The sequence below is a fragment of the Lactuca saligna genome, chromosome 4, assembly GCF_052625555.1.
Source record: "Lactuca saligna cultivar CGN05327 chromosome 4, ASM5262555v1, whole genome shotgun sequence".
NCBI lineage: Eukaryota > Viridiplantae > Streptophyta > Magnoliopsida > Asterales > Asteraceae > Lactuca > Lactuca saligna.
The window spans coordinates 67,448,124-67,465,737 of NC_136420.1; the positions used below are offsets into that span (position 1 = coordinate 67,448,124).

General features: G+C 32.5%; 3 protein-coding genes across 3 annotated transcripts; 1 reads left to right on the plus strand and 2 right to left on the minus strand.

The window, feature by feature from the left end:
- Positions 1–1,124: 1,124 nt before the first annotated feature.
- On the minus strand, positions 1,125–5,502 carry LOC145042074 (actin-related protein 2/3 complex subunit 1A-like). The gene is made up of 16 exons (XM_078990437.1): positions 5,365–5,502; positions 5,189–5,264; positions 4,385–4,470; positions 4,166–4,242; positions 3,943–4,037; positions 3,678–3,747; positions 3,528–3,597; positions 3,256–3,329; positions 3,118–3,169; positions 2,792–2,873; positions 2,452–2,540; positions 2,278–2,363; positions 2,130–2,193; positions 1,904–1,995; positions 1,732–1,793; positions 1,125–1,377 (listed from the first exon to the last, which is right to left on the minus strand). The coding sequence occupies exons 2-16, from the start codon at positions 5,256–5,258 to the stop codon at positions 1,313–1,315; spliced, it is 1,134 nt and encodes a 377-aa protein (XP_078846563.1). The 5' UTR covers positions 5,259–5,264; positions 5,365–5,502; the 3' UTR covers positions 1,125–1,312.
- A 6,412-nt stretch (positions 5,503–11,914) lies between these two features.
- Positions 11,915–13,667, plus strand: LOC145038591 (uncharacterized). The gene has a single exon (XM_078986902.1). It carries the CDS (start codon positions 12,048–12,050, stop codon positions 13,530–13,532), a length of 1,485 nt encoding a protein of 494 aa, XP_078843028.1. The 5' UTR covers positions 11,915–12,047; the 3' UTR covers positions 13,533–13,667.
- A 1,076-nt stretch (positions 13,668–14,743) lies between these two features.
- Positions 14,744–17,037, minus strand: LOC145038592 (putative polyol transporter 4). Its single transcript, XM_078986903.1, has 2 exons — positions 16,780–17,037; positions 14,744–16,090 (listed from the first exon to the last, which is right to left on the minus strand). The coding sequence occupies exons 1-2, from the start codon at positions 16,898–16,900 to the stop codon at positions 14,745–14,747; spliced, it is 1,467 nt and encodes a 488-aa protein (XP_078843029.1). The 5' UTR covers positions 16,901–17,037; the 3' UTR covers position 14,744.
- Positions 17,038–17,614: the final 577 nt, after the last annotated feature.

Sequence of the window (17,614 nt, forward strand, 5' to 3'; positions counted from 1 at the left end):
GATCGGGTTCACGGCCGTGAACACCAGTCAGGCTGGAAACTGCTGATTTTTCAAAGGAAACTCGGGTTTTTCGCACGATTTTTTATTCTGACTTGTATATAAATTTAATTATATAAAACTTAATGATTTTCCAAACTATAGAAATTTACGGAACAAATAAAAATATGAAATATATCTGACGGGAAAACGGCTAACTTTAATAGATAAAGATTCGGTTGTCATAGTTTTAATCCCTAAAATAATAAATTTTTCTTTTCTGGCTTTTTGCCCTAACATTCGTCAACTTACGACTACGTGGACTCATCTGCCTTTTCTGTTTGTTTTTTTTTACCTCAATTTGCTTAATCATCCATTTTTATCCACTTTTGTTCACATTTCTTTATTTGTTTTGATAGTTTTAGTTCCTAAAATAATAATTTTTCCTTTTTACCTTTTTGCCCCATTACATAACAGCCAATGATTAGCAAAAAAAAAAAATTAAAAAAAAAAATCATCTATCATAAAACTTGCATGTTACAGTTTCCCAACACACTAAACTGTTTCAAACCCACAACGTATTGCCAAGGTTTTTATTAGTTACAATGATTGATAAACAATGATATGTAAGATTATTTAAAAAATATTAGTTTGCTTTTTCCAGGCTTATGTTAGATACACATCTTTTTAGTTCTCACAAAACAAACGACAGCTGGTGTTCTGAAGCTTGTTACTCAAACATTGAAACCTTGTTCCTCAAACTTGTCATGTGATTGTCACGTGTATCCGTGCTGTTTGTCCATTTGAATAAATCTACTGCTATAAGTCTCTTAAGATGTTATAACAAGTTAAGTCAAAACACAAATTTAGTCATTGGATTGCATGTTCTCAGAAGCCATGAATTGGATTGTTCCCAAGTAAATTCCATGATATCTTTCTATGAAGGATCAAACTAATACGAAAGTGCCTCAAACGACTAATTTCTATTTCCAAGTTCGATTTTCATTAACCTTGGTCAAAAACCCCAAAGTACCCTTACCTATTAGATGCTACATAGAGACGTCACGTCTAAAGTTGTGTGAACAAGTTAACATAGATCTCAACAACAACCACCACCACCAAAAAAAAAAAAAAAAAAAAGAAAGGAATACAGAATGATATTCAATTGATACTAAAAAGGAAACAAAGTCATAGCATAGCATAGCATCGTTACTTGATTTATATTGTTCTAGTATATAAGAAACACCATGTGAAAAACAAAAACACACTCCAGATAGAAGCTTGAAAAGTACAATCATCCATGCACGGGGTACAAGCTTTATTCATTAGATTTACATTACATATACTCGAGTAAGTCTTCCTGATTTTTCAAATCCCATATCACAACTTTTCCATCTAGTCCTGTAATATTTAATCAAAAAACAATATCATCAAACTGATAACTCAACTGTGCTATGTACTTATTTATGCAACTAAGTTGCAGATTTTTATAAAAAAAAAATATGTAATGTTGCAGCTTTCTTACCAATTTATACAGCCATGTATCAGTTTCTAACTAAATTGGTATTTCAGGGCTAAATGCACAAAATAAGAAATTGGTAATTTCGGCTATAACTTTTTTTCTTATCTCAGCAGTGTAATTAGCTTTCTATTTGGATGACATTGCTATAATTGGGAAGATATTTAATGTTGTAATATGAAGAAATGAAAGTAAGATGCTCTAAAAAAGAAATCAATGAAAGTCATTATGTTTACCTGAAGTGCTAAAGCTTGTCATTTTGTTACTCCCAGATGATGTCTTGAAAGGCACAATGCAACTACAAAAGTCAGATAGGAAAATTAATTACTTAATTTTTATTTTTAAATTTGTTGTGAAATTAAGAAAGACAAATTAAATTAGAAAAAAAGTAAGAATGGTGATATATACTTGATGCAGTTGTCATGAACACCACCACGAGTTTTATCATTACTGGTTCCCTGTTTTGAGCTTCCATAGAATTTCCCAAATGCTTCTGTCAGCTGCAAATCAGAAACAATATAAGGGGAAGGGGCTTACAGAACATTCAATGATGATTTATGGCAAGTTTTTCTGAAAATACACAAAGTTGACTTTTTTTCATCAAGAAAGGCGTAGATAATTTGAGTGTAAGAACCTGTGACCCATATCTTGCACTAGAAGATGCTGATTTTTTCTCATCAAGGAACCTCACAAAGCTCCTAAAAAAATATAGATCAAAGAAAACAAATGAAATATACTTTTGGTTGCAATTAACCCTGAAAAACTGAAAATCAGAATCGTACCATGATCCTATTCCATCTGCTGCAAAAACCATTGGATTGCAGTCATATCCCACACCAATTACGAGTTTCTCAGAGACAAACATAACCTTAAATAATAAAATATGTTGTTTGTGAACACTTGAATAACAAGAAGTGCAAAAAGTAGACAGAATGATAGAGAGGATGCTGACCCACATCACGAAGAGGCAAATCACGCAATACTACACTTTGAGCAGAAGGGGAAGGTCCGATATGGTCAACAAAGTATATCATTGAATTATGACCTGTTTGTTATGCCAACAAAAACATTGAAAATAATATATGAGAGTGTTTTTATTGAAAAAGGAAGAATTAAATTAAATTCCTTCCATCCACCCCTAGGAATGGTGAAATCCATTAAATATGGAATTTGAAACATGCCATGGAATGGAATCTCTAATTCCAATTCCACTGGATTCCATCAGAATCCACAAACCAATTACAAACTTATAGCAACTTAACTAGAAATATGAAGCAATAGAGTAAATGCCCTCACCTACATAAGCTAAGCTATTTCCACTTGGGGACCATTTGACACCAAAAGCCCAACAAAATGAGAGATCAAGCTGAACAATTTGCTGCTCAAACATAACAAGAAATAAAGTTAATCCTCTTAAGGAAAAAGAGGATAGCATTTTAATTGACATAAGTTATAATAAGTATCAATGAGAAAGTGCATGAATACAAGGAAAATAGAATTAGGGTTATGGTAGCATATATGTATTCCTCTAGGTTAATTAGGGTCATTCACTTGATTTTTTTTTTCTCCATGATTTTATAGCACAGATTCTAGGTTAATTCAGAAATATAATAAAGCCAAACCTCTCCAAATTTTGCATCTAATGAGGAGCCACTTCCTGATTTCCTTGGTTTACTGACAACCATAATCACATATGTCAGTGAAAATGTTGTGGTAAAAGTAAAGATATTGAAATGTAGGAAAAAGATGAAGCTTAATACCCTGCATCAACCCCTTTAATAAAAGTCGAGAATACTCTGCATTTTCCATCAGTAGATGTTGTAGCAATGAGAACCTGTCAAAAATAACCAATCATGTCAAAATAATAATATTTTCCAACATATAATTGTCTAACAAAACAGCAAAAGAAACGTATCCTAGAGTTGCAATGGTGAGAAGAAAAATGGGTGTACAAAAAGAAAGTTTAATATCAAATTTAAAGTGGAAAAGGGTTAAAATATTAAAGTTATGTGTAATAAGAGAAAATACAAACATTATTAGGATGCCAAGCAACACTGGTCACAGAAGAATCATGCTTTTTCCTGATTAGCTTACTAACCCACCTGAGGAAATGAATATTGTATATGGTTTGTAAGTAACTGAAGAAGTTAAAAGTCTAAAGAGGAAGCTATTATTATATTACCAGTTATTCTCCTGCTCATAGTAACATATACAAACAGTTTTAGCTCCACTTCCCACAGCAAATTTGTTTCCTGTAAACAATAATTAGTGACAAAGATGATACAGGTGAATCCTTCTTATGTGTCCATGAGTATATTACTATAATTTATTCCTAGTGTAGTGGTTATGAGGTGAGAATCCATATGAGAGGTCTTAGGTTTAAATCAAATCCAGAGATTGCAAAAAATAAAAAAATAAAAATCAAGAATGAGTATTTCTTACAATACCTTTAGGGCTCCATTGCACACAGAGTGCAGCTCGATTGAGCCTGAGGATAACAAGAGTTGGGACCCATACAGATCCTTCTTGGTTCCAAACATACCTGCAAAATTGAGAAGCTTTCATAACATAGGATCTAAAAAACAATAAGAACATTCACTCATGAATGAGAGAGAGATGCAAATAGGATCCCAAAATTGAATAGAATAAATATTTAAAACATTCACTCACGAATTGCGATCATGAGACACAGTAACTATTCTGTTTGATGATTTACTCCAATCTATTCCTGCAACAATTTGGTCATGCTGCACCAAGGAAGAAGCTAAAGTTTGAGAAATATAATGCAAAAGAATGCCAAAGAAAGTAAAGGATAGGTGTGATAAGTTAGACAGATTAAAGCATAAACAAGTATATAAAAAGGAAGTGATGCAAGAAAATATCAAGTACCTTTTGCAGAACATGAATCCTTTCCCAATTTTCTTCAATGGATTTGTAGATGTGAACCTCATGATTGTTTGGACAAAGAGCTATCACTGCAGGAAACAGAGTCACTATTACAATCCTGCATAATAGGCGTGAGTAGAGAGAAAAAGAAAAACATGTTGCAAAATGGCTATGTTATCATAGAAGAGCATAGTAAACTTAGCAGAAATAAAAGGTCCATGAATACAGTAAAACGCCTAAAGTAGTGGGCTACTATTTTCATAAGAATAGTTGAGAACACTTTCAAATACTGCTTTGTATGAGTTGAAAAGATGAAGTTTGGTCAGCCATTTGTATCAATCTTACTAAGGTCCAGATGCTCGCAATCCTTCATCTCCATGGTAATTCTAGGTAGTATACCAACCAGATCTCCAATATTTATATGGATTGCAAAACGTATCCATAAAAATCACGAATCACATTAAACTTTAGAACATGTACTATAAACAAAAAGTATGGAGATGTTGATTGTGTAATATAATTTATATGAATTCGTCGTTTGAAAAGTATTGCGGTTGAGCATATAAGTCAAAAACATTATATAGTATCTTAGGGAGCATAATTCATAATGGCAATAGGTATACCTACTAAAATCAAAAGAAATACATCAGTCCTGAAAGCTGTAGCATCCCAAAATTTTCTTTCATCATTATGAACATATCTCTAATCGTGGAACAAAAAGGGAGCATCTCAAGTTTATTAACCTATAATCAAGGTTACATCCAAACATAGACAAATTCATTATGAAGATATGTATCTGTATCTTACTTGAGTGATCGGGGCTCCAAGCATGGCAAGTAACGCACTCAGCAAACTGATTAACTGCAATTGCCGCCATTTGAATCTGCAAACCAGAAAAAACAATATACTTTCAAGAACTGCTCGATCGTCCTAATAGAATTTCCAAATTTCCGATAAATTCGATGAAGAGAGAGATAAAGAACCAGAATTAATTAGACTGGAGAACAAGGGTAATCATGTAGATTTGAATCGCGATGAAGACAAGATCTGTGACTGGATGCAAATCCTTGCGTTTTTTACAATCCATTAGGGTTTTAAAATTATTATTTTCTTCTTTGCATTTTACCTTTTTCGGGGGTTTTATTACGAAATTTCACTTTGAGTCCCTTCCGCTAAAACCGCTATGCAAATCAGTCCTCTAAGCTTGTAGTTGGATGTGAACAAAAAAAAAAAAAAAAAAAAAAAAAAAAAAAAAAAAAAAAAAAAAAAAGGGTCGGAGCGGAGTAACCGATAATATTTTGTTTGATTAAAAATAATAATTTGTATGTGCCAAAAATAAGATAGGTTTGAAATCGGATAAATACGTAAATACTTTTGTTTTTGAAAAAAAAAAAAATCTATAGATGATAGGTTATTAAATTTAATTACAAAAATGATATTATTAAAATAAAATAAATGTTTTTTTTAATAAATGCACTTAAGAAATTTTATGTATCAAGAATTTGGGCTCACTTGCCACGTTTGATTTATCTTAGGAAAAATGAATATTAGCACAACAATGTTTACAATTTGTGGATTCATTTTTTTTTTTTTTTGGTGTTTTCTAGATCATTAAACTTGTTTTTTACCTATTAATTAAGGGCATCAATTAGGGGTGTTCAAAAATATTTGTATCCGAAATTCCAAATCCGAATTATCTAAAAAATCGGATATCCGATTTTTAGGAATCAGAATTGGATAGTGTTTTTCAGATTTTTCGGATAATTCGGATATCCGATATCCGAAAATTTTGATTTTAATTTATACATTATTTGTTATTTTAATTATATATGTCTTATAATATGAATGTCAGTAACTAAAACATATTCATAATACCCCTAATTAAATACATATATTACTTTATATGTCTTTCTAATTTAAAAATATGTCTTTCTAATATAAAAACTTTCAAATTTTTACAAAATTTCAAATTTTCAGATATCCGTTTTGATATCCGAAATTTCAAATATCTGAATTTCGGATATCCGAAATTTCGGATATGTAATCGGATACCAAAAATCAACTATCTGAAATTTCGGATATCCGGTTATGAACACCCCTAGCGTCAATTGGAACTATCTCAGTTTACCGGTCAAAGGTTTGCCTAGTGGCATGCTCTTGTCCACATATATTACATTGTGTCAATTTTTAAATATATATGTAATTCCAATTTCTATATGATCAATTCTCAGATTCCCCCTTCATTCCTTTCTCTCCATAACCCTCACCATCGACACTCACAACTTTTTTGAAGTTGAAGAACACCAGTTCATCGGAGTAGTGTCCTAGGTTAAAAACCAAGTTCGTCAGATTACTGTTTCGGATAGTTTACAACATTGATTTTGATTACAAGGAGACGATGACTAGGGCTTCAATTTTTATTCCGACCGAAGAATATACCAACACTAGCATTTGCATCGTCTTCTCCAACCCCTTGTCTCAATCTGTTTGGGTAGGGTTATGTAGGCTAGACTCATTTATTGAGTTAGAGATGGAAGTGAAGAATTTGAAATGCATATAAAGCACAGATCTTTGGCAAGAGATATGCAGTTCCAACAAGATACTTATGGTAAGAATAAATCTAACCCATGCTCCTAATATGTTTGTCTCTCTAAAATTACCAATTAGTTTATTCGGTAGCAAAGTAATCATTTGTTGTAAGTTGTTGATTCATCGTTGTGTTCACCAAATTCTGCTTTTCAAAACCTCAACCCAAATCAGATTTATTCTTTTTATCTCCGAAACCCTCAATTTCTTCAATTTTGTAATTCCAAACAATCTTTTAGATGAAATGTTTGATGTTGTTTATGAAAATGGTTTTGTGCTAGGGAAAATGACTTATGAAGGTAACTAACTATTTTAATTGTCCATATATAGGTAATGTTTTTTTTTTGTTCTCATTAATGAAACCAACTTGTTATTTATGTTCATATTTAAGTAATATGACCGACTATTACTTGTTTTTGCTTATGTGGCAGCCACCTGGTACATGAGTTGAATACGTTGCACCTACGTGGCATTGTGCATATATTCTCTTCGTTTACAGTATAAGAAGTCATACGATTACACTTTGAACCCTAGATCGACGATGGCTTCTTCTTCCTCATCTTATTCTTCAAAACGACAAGATGAATTTCAAGTTGATCATCCATGTGATTGCAACTTACCATCTCGCGTGAAGACTTCAAGAACCCCTAACAACCCTGGAAGAAAATTTAGAGTTTGTCAAAACTAGATGGTAATCAGTATTGTTGAATACATTGCAACTTTCTTCTTATTCATCTTGTTGAATACCCTTTCTTCTTCTTCATTCTGTAATTTAACATTTTTTTAATTTTTCTTCAAGAATGGAAAAAGTCCAAGCTGTAAATTCTAGCAATGGCTGGATGAGGATGAAGGGAGGACAGATGGAAGAAAGCCTTACTGGAGGAAACCAGAAGAAAATTATAATCTAACCTTGAAAATTTGCACTTTGGAGAATGAAATCAACATATGTAGGATGAAGATCGAACAAGAAAACAACACCAATTTGGTTAACAGACAAGAATTAGACAAAGTCAAGTGGAAGTTGTTTACTCACAAAGTGGCACTGATTTTGTTATTTGTATTGTATGTGAAAATATTGGCTTGATTGTAGTTCATGATGTATTTGGGTTGAATGATGTAGTTCATGAATGAAACTTGATTGGTATTAGAATGATGTAGTCCACCTGTTTTTGTGTATGCTTATGTATGTAATGAATGGATGGAACTTTTGTTACATGTTTTTGCTTCTGATGTTTTTGTTACATGTATTAGAATGAAAAATAATCAAACATGGGAATGTAACATAATCAAACATTGGAATGTAATATAATCAAACATTGGATTCCCAGGAAATATTAGATTCCCATGAAACATTGTTTACAAAACATTGGAATTTAACACAGTTACACATGCATTACTGCCAAAAGGTACACACAAGATTCCAAAACTAACACATATGACTAGACATAAGTCCAAAAGTTACACATATTACTAGACAAAAGATTCCCAGTCAATAATGCCAAAAAATAACAAAGTGTCAAATTCTATTCCAATTCCGTTGGATTTTCACAACTACTCCCCTGTTTCCCCTCACACTTCTTTCTTATCTTAATTTTTGTGATTCTTTCTGAAGGTTTCCTTATTCTCTTTCCCTGTAGAACTTGAAATGCTGGTACTTCTTGCATATGCTCCTCTTCCACTGGATCTTGAACTGCAGCCTGTCCTTGGTCATCTTGTCCAACTGGATCTTGAAGTACATCAAGTTCTTCACCATCTTGACCTTCATACTGTCCTTGAACTTCAAATTCTACTTGATCTACAACTACAGTCTGGTATTCACCTTCTTCAACTTCAACATAAACAAGTGCTTCAACCTATTCTTCAAACCCTCCAACTTCAACATGTCCTTTAACTTCAACTTCAATCTTAGGTTGGTTTACATCTTCATATGTATGATTACCCTCTTCAAAATCAACTTCATAAGACTCCACCTCACTATCAGACTCCCTTTGAACTTCACTGTCACTATCAATTTCCACATCAACTTCTTGAACCAATTCAACCTTTACTTTACGTATTGTGAAATAATTCAAATGTTAGCATTAGAAGCTGTTATCTTGTAATCAAAAGGTAAAGGAGGAGAAATACCTTTTTTTTGGGTTTTTTATTTTTTGACTTTGGCTTTAGATTAGATGATTCCCCAATTGGGTTTTGAGGACATTCTGATTTATTATGTCCTGTTTCTCTGCATATGTTGCATCTCATAACAATACCCCTTTTTGAGACTGTATGCTTATTGCCCTTTAGTTCACTCTCAATCTGATCCCTTTTCCTTTTTGTTGATGATCTTCCTAGCATCCTTCTCTTTTTGCGAGGCAATGGCTTGATGTAATCAACATCATGCCACATATCACTACCATTTAGTGGCTTAATGGTGTACATGTAGTCATTACAAAACATTATTGTGGTCAACCATGGTGATACATAGTCCTCTGGATCCCTATTGAGGTTTGAAATGGCAGCATATGTATGCACGCAGGGGTAACCAGTTAATTGCCAACCTCTACATCCACATGTTTTCTTACCAAGGTCTACAACATATGCATCATGTAAAAGCCTCACTTCAAATTGTTGATAACTAGATGCTACAACTCTCCAAAATCTGTCCACACACACTTAAATGTAAATATACACAACTAAATGTCACACACATATATAAAAGGTATTCAACCACTAACCTTTGAAGTTCCTTAATCTTGGACAATTTTAGTTTAATGGCAGGACATATGTTTAAGTCTTCCCAAGAACTTCCCTTACTTTTTTGTCTACAAAGTCTCTCCATCACATAAATTTTAATTTCCTATAACATAGTGATTAGAGGTCTCTTCTGGCAGCTCCAATGATTGAGTTACAACTCTCAGAAACATCATTTTCATATGCATCACATGCCCTATCAGTCTGAAAGAATGCTTTAATCCAAGTTTTAGGGTCCCTCTCCATCAGATGATCATAGGCAAGTGGTTCTATCACCCTCGCTCAACCGTTCCTCTTAAATTCCTTCATTCTGAATAGTGTCTTCTAGTATCCTATTATACTCCCGAATAGTTTTCCTCTAATCTCTTTATTCCTATTAATCGATACAAATTATAATAATTTTGTGAATTGCTTAGGATGGTCCTCCACTGCTCTAAATCTCTACCTGGGCTTGTTAAAGCTAAGATATAAAGGGGTCATTGAATGAATTGGTCTTCCAAAAGTCTTAATCTAGTAAGTTTTTTCTAGTGTTTGAAATTTCTTTCATAACCTACTTGAAGTTGCGAAAATATGATAATGATTATTGATGAACAATTTTAAAGTTTCACTTTTGCTTATATAGCTTGCTAGTGAAGTGAGAAGTTATGGATCAAAGTTGTAGTCTTATTGATCCAGAACTGTTATAGGCTTCATTAATTTTTTTGAGGTAATTTTTTTCTTCGACTTCTTTTAACTTTTATAAGGTTTTCTTTAATAAGATTTTCTTAAATTTCTGATGTAATTGTTTTTTCTTAATATTATGATATGTTTTTGATATTGAAATTATAATATATTATGCTTTTTTGAATAATATGATATAATTTTTCTGAATAATTTGATGTATATGAAGATCTGATGTATCTCAAATTTTGATAAGTTATCTTAATTTCTTAAAATATGATGTATCAGATTTCTGAAAATCTGATATATATGTAAATTCTGATATGTCATGTGAATTCTGTTTTTGAAAAACTGATTAGTTTTTTAATTTCTAAATAATGTGATAATTTTTTTTTGAATAATCTGATGTATATAAAATTCTAATTTATCTCAAAATCTAATAAATTATTTTAATTTATGAAACTTTGATGTATCAAATTTTAGAAAATATGATGTTGATTCTCAATTTCTGCAAGACTATTTTATGTTTTTGTATATGTTGTGGTTTTTGATAGGTAATTTCTACGGAAAGAAGTTTTTCAATACTAAAATTATTGAAATCTTATCTTGGGATCTTGGGTGTACCTTGATTAATTAGATTAACAATTAATGATTAGAGTTAATGTCTATAAAGTCTTGATTATCATAAAATAACAAATGTTTTTGCTTAAAAAAAATGACAGAATGACACTCTTTGTATGTTTTTATTTGTACAATATTTTGTTTGACTATAAAATCTGATATATATATATATATATATATATATATATATATATATATATATATATATATATATATATATATATATATATATATATATATATATATATATATATATATATATATATATATATATATATATATATAGAAAAGTGAATATACCCTTAAGGGTATATAAGCTTAGGTACTCAAACTCACCATACTACATAGTTTTATATCATATAATATATATTCTAATTGTACAATGTTCATGTAATTTAACTTCTAACTTGATTTACTTCCATGATTTTTATAAATTACACATTTAACTTTCTCTTAAATAATTTTCATTTTCAACGACAATATATAAAGCCTAGTAGGTGTTCGATAAAAAGATATGGTAAAAGAGAAAGATAATAGTGAAAATTTGAAAATTTTGAAAGTAAATAACGTTGGAGGTTGAAATTTAAGAACATTATAATGAATATATCAAACAAAACGACGTATTATGATGTGTTTGGGTACCTAAGCTTATATACCCTTAAGGGTATATTCACTTTTCCCATATATATATATATATATATATATATATATATATATATATATATATATATATATATATATATATATATATATATATATATATATATATATATATATATATATTACGGCATTAATTAATTAATTTACTTTCTCGAATTCAAATTCAATGGACCGGCTTTGCTTACTTCATCACTCCTCTCACATACTATAAATAGATCCTCCATCCCTCCACGTCAATCTCTCACCATCAACATCATTGCGCTTGCATGTAACTTCATCACCACCGACTCCCCTCTTTCTAGAATTAAAAACCAGAGTTCAAGAAACATTGCCGCCATCGCCATTGAAGCACCACCATGCTCACCTGCTCTCTTCCTCTTCATCGCTACTAGAAATTCCACACATCATGAGGCAAACTTCAATGGAACTCAACACCAAAAACAAGAAGAGGTCTCTCTTCGCTTTCATCTCACTCGTTTTCCTTTTCTTGCTATCATTCAATGGCGCTTCCATTTTCTCCGTCAATATTCCTTCACTTGATCGCACCGCCCAATCGCCGCCAAAATTAGGCCGACATTCAAGAAACTTGATCTCGGTATCTTCTTCTTCACCATCATCTCCATTGATGCACGCAGTAAAAGAAGAAACGCCATCTGAAATTTCAATACCCCATCTGACGTTACAAGCAAACTCAGAAGAAACTGAAGTCACCGGCACCGGAGATCCAATAAACTTCGTCTCTGTACCCTTTTTCAAGCACCCAGTACAACAACGGCGAGAAAAAATGGCGATCGGAAAACAAGAAAACCTAAACCCACATGTAATTCCGAACACCCATTTGCCACATTCCCGTAAATCACACAGTTTCACGATTGAATCTGAGGATTCATCCTCAACCAGAAACAAGAAACTACTGAAGATGTTGACTGCTTTTGGGTCTTCTCGCGGCCGCCGGGGTATAGATTTTCCGGCGAGGGTGAAGGAGTTCTTTATGAAGAAAAACGACGGTGGTTCTTGCAAGGTCCGTTTCTTTATGACTTGGATTGCACCAGTGAATGCGTTTAATGAAAGGACGTTTCACTCAATTGAATCCATATTCAAAACAAATCCAAATGGGTGTCTTCTGATTGTATCAAACTCATTGGATTCGATCAAAGGAAACAGGATTCTCAAACCCTTTTCCGGAAAAGGGTTCCGAGTAACAGCAATTTCTCCTGATTTCGATTACTTGTTCAAGAGCACCATGGCAGAATCTTGGTTTTCAAAGCTAATCCGAGGTCATGTTCATTCCGGCGATGTCCCATTAGGCCAAAACATCTCGAATCTCCTTCGACTTTGTTTGTTATACAAATACGGTGGTGTTTATCTCGACACCGACGTAATAGTCTTGAAATCTTTCTCCAAATTAAAGAACTCAATCGGAGCGCAAACAGTTGATCAAAATTCCAAGAACTGGAGCAGATTGAACAATGCAGTCATGGTATTCGACAAAATGCATCCCTTACTTTACAAATTCATCGAAGAATTTGCATTAACTTTCAATGGCAACAAATGGGGTCACAATGGTCCTTACTTGGTTTCAAGGGTGGTATCAAGACTCCATGGGAGACCTGGATACAATTTTACCATTTTACCCCCGATGGCGTTTTACCCGGTTAACTGGGACAAGGTTCGGATCCTTTTCCGTGAGGGTAAAAACGAGACAGATGCAAGATTTCTGAGGGGGAAGTTGGAACAAATTCGAGACCAAAGTTACACTGTTCATCTTTGGAATAAGCAAAGTAGAGGGCTTCGTATGGAAGATGGAAGCATTCTTAAGAAGATTTTATCAGATCATTGTGTTTTCTGTAATTCATCAGCCAGCGACTATATTGTAAGTACAATGGGATAAAGATTCATTCGTCAACTTTCTATTTTTAGTAAGGCAGCTATCTTTCATCATGCATGAACTAACTCGGTTCACTTCACAATCAGATGTTAGATGTAAAAAGAGTGTAAAGTTGTACTTTCGTTTTTTTGATTCTTGAATGATACTAGACATATTCATTGAGTTTGATTTGTTTTTCGGAATATAAATTTGATTCTCTTGGTTCACAATCTTAGTTCCTTGTATTTTGTGTACTAAAAGTTGCACAAAACGAATATATATAGCCTTGTAAAAAATAAAAATCTTTGATACGCTGGAATTTTCTCTTTTGATATAAGATTACTTTATAATTTATATATATAATGAAAAACATAAAACAATGTTGCTATATTGATACGTGTTCAAATGATCAATGCTAGTTTTGTGATTCAATTACCACAGTGACAATTGGGCCTGATCTCGTTTAATTTCATGGAGGATTTTTTTTTTTCATAAAAAATTTTCGTTTGGTTTAAAGCAATCTCCGATCCTAAAATTGAAATAAGCAAAATAGTGAGTTTTTGATGATATGTTCTTCCTCACATATCATATATAAATACATCTGTTATATATTTTAATAATAAAATTATATATTAGTGTGTTACATATATTTTTATTAGAAAATAACAATTATTATATTTAACTAGCTATTGTGCAACTTTTAAATGTATTTATATCATTACAACTCGGTAAAATAAAAATTATAATTTTAAAATGTATATTAAAATTTTAAATATTGTATTTCATATTGGATTATTCTATAGATAGATTTTTATTATGATATATTAAGTGATTATTTTTTTTGTGTGCGTGTATGTTTTAGTTAGAGCGATGAAAAGAAATTACGTTTAATATCATAAATACGCAACGAATTATTGGTTCATTTTATAAAATATAATTGTTTAGAAAATGGTAAACGATGTAACTCTTTGCTCATAGTATAGTAAAAAATTCCCTTATTTTAAGGTATTTTATAAGTAAAACGATAAGACAATGATATTCCTTAACATTTTAAATAAGAATTCGTTATCCATTTTTTACACCATCTTTTTATTTTAAATTACGATCGGAAATGCTCTTACCTTCGTTTTTTTTTTTCAAAAACCTCATAGACTACAAAAAAAATATTAAAAGTCACTTACTAATTGTGTCCTAAACAGTCTAAAATCATTCTATATCGATAATTTACACTGCCACTTAATATTTAGATTTGGACATAACTAGACGTTGTTCTTCAATCTCCAATTCCCTCCTCGCACTCTGGAATATCGTTTCAATTTGTTCTAACGACTTTCCCTTCGTTTCTGGAACACATTTGTGAACAAACAAAACAGAAAGACCAGAAATTATCGCAAAAAGAAAGAAAACACCACCCATTGTAATTCGTCTAGCAATTGAAAGGAAAGACATTGCCACAATACCACTAATAACCCGATTCCCAACCACCCCAATTGCCGAAGCCTGTGATCGTAGCCGTAATGGGAAAATTTCGGAGCTTAAAACCCAACATACCGGCCCGATTCCAATTGAGAAAAACCCCACATTCCCACAAACGAATACCACAACCGATTCCATTCCGATGGAACTATTCTTAAGAACGGAAAACGCGATTCCGAGGCTTAATGTACATAAAGTCATTCCGATTGTGCTCACGTACAACAACGGTTTCCTCCCGATTCTATCGATAAGAACGATAGCTACCACGATCACAAATGTTTTTGTGAATCCAACGGCCATCGTTGTTCCAAGTAGACGGGAATTCCCTGTGATTCCAGCGCTTTTAAAAATCATCGGGCTATAATACACGATGGCGTCAATTCCCGTTATTTGTTGAAAACATTGGATTCCGCACCCCGCGATCAACATTCTCTTAACTCCCGGAGTCGGATTCACCAATTCCTTCCAAACCAATCGAGCATCGTTGGCATTCAAAGCCACTTTTCGAATCTCATTCAATCTCTCATCGATTTCCATTTCGTTATCATTAGTTTTCAATAAAACAAGTCTAGCTTCATCAATCCGGTTGTTCATCGCCAACCACCTCGGCGACTCTGGAATCACTAATAACGCGAATCCAATGAACACCGAGGGGATGATTCCAATTCCAAGCATAATTCTCCAATTTATATTTACGGGTAACCCTCGGAAAACATAACTTGACACATACCCTAATAAAATCCCAAAGTTTATGAAAATCTCGGGAAATGAGGTTAAAAGTCCTCGAGATGTTGTTGGTGATATCTCGACAATGTAAATGGGTACGATTAATATTGCAAAACCAATTCCGATTCCGGCCACAAGACGACCAATTAACAGTATTCCAAAGTTTGGTGCGATCGACATCACGATCACACCAAACTGGAATATAAAGGCCCCAAAAGCCATTGTCCTTTTTCTACCAATAGTGTCAGAAGCCTTCCCCCCTGCTAAACTTCCTATTAAGGAAACTATGTTCAAGATTCCAACGATAACTTCTACTTGTACTTCACTTATCTTCAAATCTTGTTGCATAAATATGATTGCTCCACCCATTACACCTACATCTGCCATGATAATCAATAATAAACGAAAATTATGGAAAATGTATATACCAATATGATTTTTTTTTCGGTATCAGAATTTCAAAACTTAAAATTATGCCTGAATAAATGAGATTAACTTCCACTAAGACAAAATTACATAAATCGTCTCTATATCTTTTACAAAATGTCACGTCCTCATTTTTTTTTATTGATAATCACTTTTTTAGGTGGTTGGTCTATAACCATATAAAGTGATTTTTATACCTATTTTTATAAAAGAAAATATAAAAAACATTTTATATAGATTACAGCCCAACTACTCAAGAAATTGAAGCAACATGGACCATTCTTGCAAAAAAAAATGTAAAATTATGATTTTTTGTAAATAAAAGGGACCATTTATGTAATTTTGTTTATTTATAATGTAAATGTTAGAATTAACATGGTTTTAATTTGAGATGAAAAACACATTGCTTTCTCCAATACATGTGCAATTTTTCAGAAAATCAAAGAAGCTTTTATTGGGATGGAAGGCATGAATCATGAATGTGAAACAGATTATGCGAAAAAGATTGTTACCTAGAAAGAATTGAATCAACTATAAAAAGGGTCAAAATCTCCGTTCTCTTGGAATCCATAAAGTATTATTAAAATTATAAAAAATAGAAAAAATGTAAATATAATAAAGAAAGAGAGGAAAGGGTACCAACCATAGCCAAGAAGAACAGAATTAAGAGATGCAAAAATAGCACAAGCAAATACAAAATGCTTGGTGTTGAATCTCGTCTGTTTCTTTTGTTCAAGATCCATTTCTTGTTGCGCCATTTTCATCCCATTTTCTTGAAATCAATTCGTTTGAATGCATATTGTATGACGAATATATGTTTTCTGGATGGCATAAAGATGATGAAACCTAAACCTGAATACCGAACTTTCTCTTGTAACGGTATGGATTTGGATAGAGAAAAGAGGGATTTTTGTGTGTGTGTGTGTTGGGGCGGGGGGGGGGGGGGGGGGGGGGGGAGGGGTAGGTAGATAGTTTTCATGGGTTCTATGTAATTCGTTTAGTACGGACGAGCAAAAACCGAACCGAAAACCGAAAAACAGAAACAAATCGACATAACCGAAACCAAAGCGATAACCGACGGTTTAGGTTTCAATCTTACAAAAACCGAAAAGGGTTTGGTTCGGTTTTGACGTATAAAAGCGTTCATAAAAACCGAACCGATCCACATATATATTATTTATTATGTTTTAAATATTTTTAATATTTATTATACATAGTATTGCATACTGAATTTTAAAAATATATAATAAAAATGAAATACGTAATGGCCTAATGGGTTATTGAATATTGATGACCCAATAATCAATACTCACGTTATCTATTATCAAATAGACTAATATGCATTGACTTAAATCCCTAAAACTCAATTCTTGTTCTCTTTTCCTTCTCATCCTTCACAGTCGCATCGGCCGTTTGCCACTCATGTATTGACCCAAATCCTTGGTTGTTTCCGTTCAATCTTTTATCTTGGAGGAAAC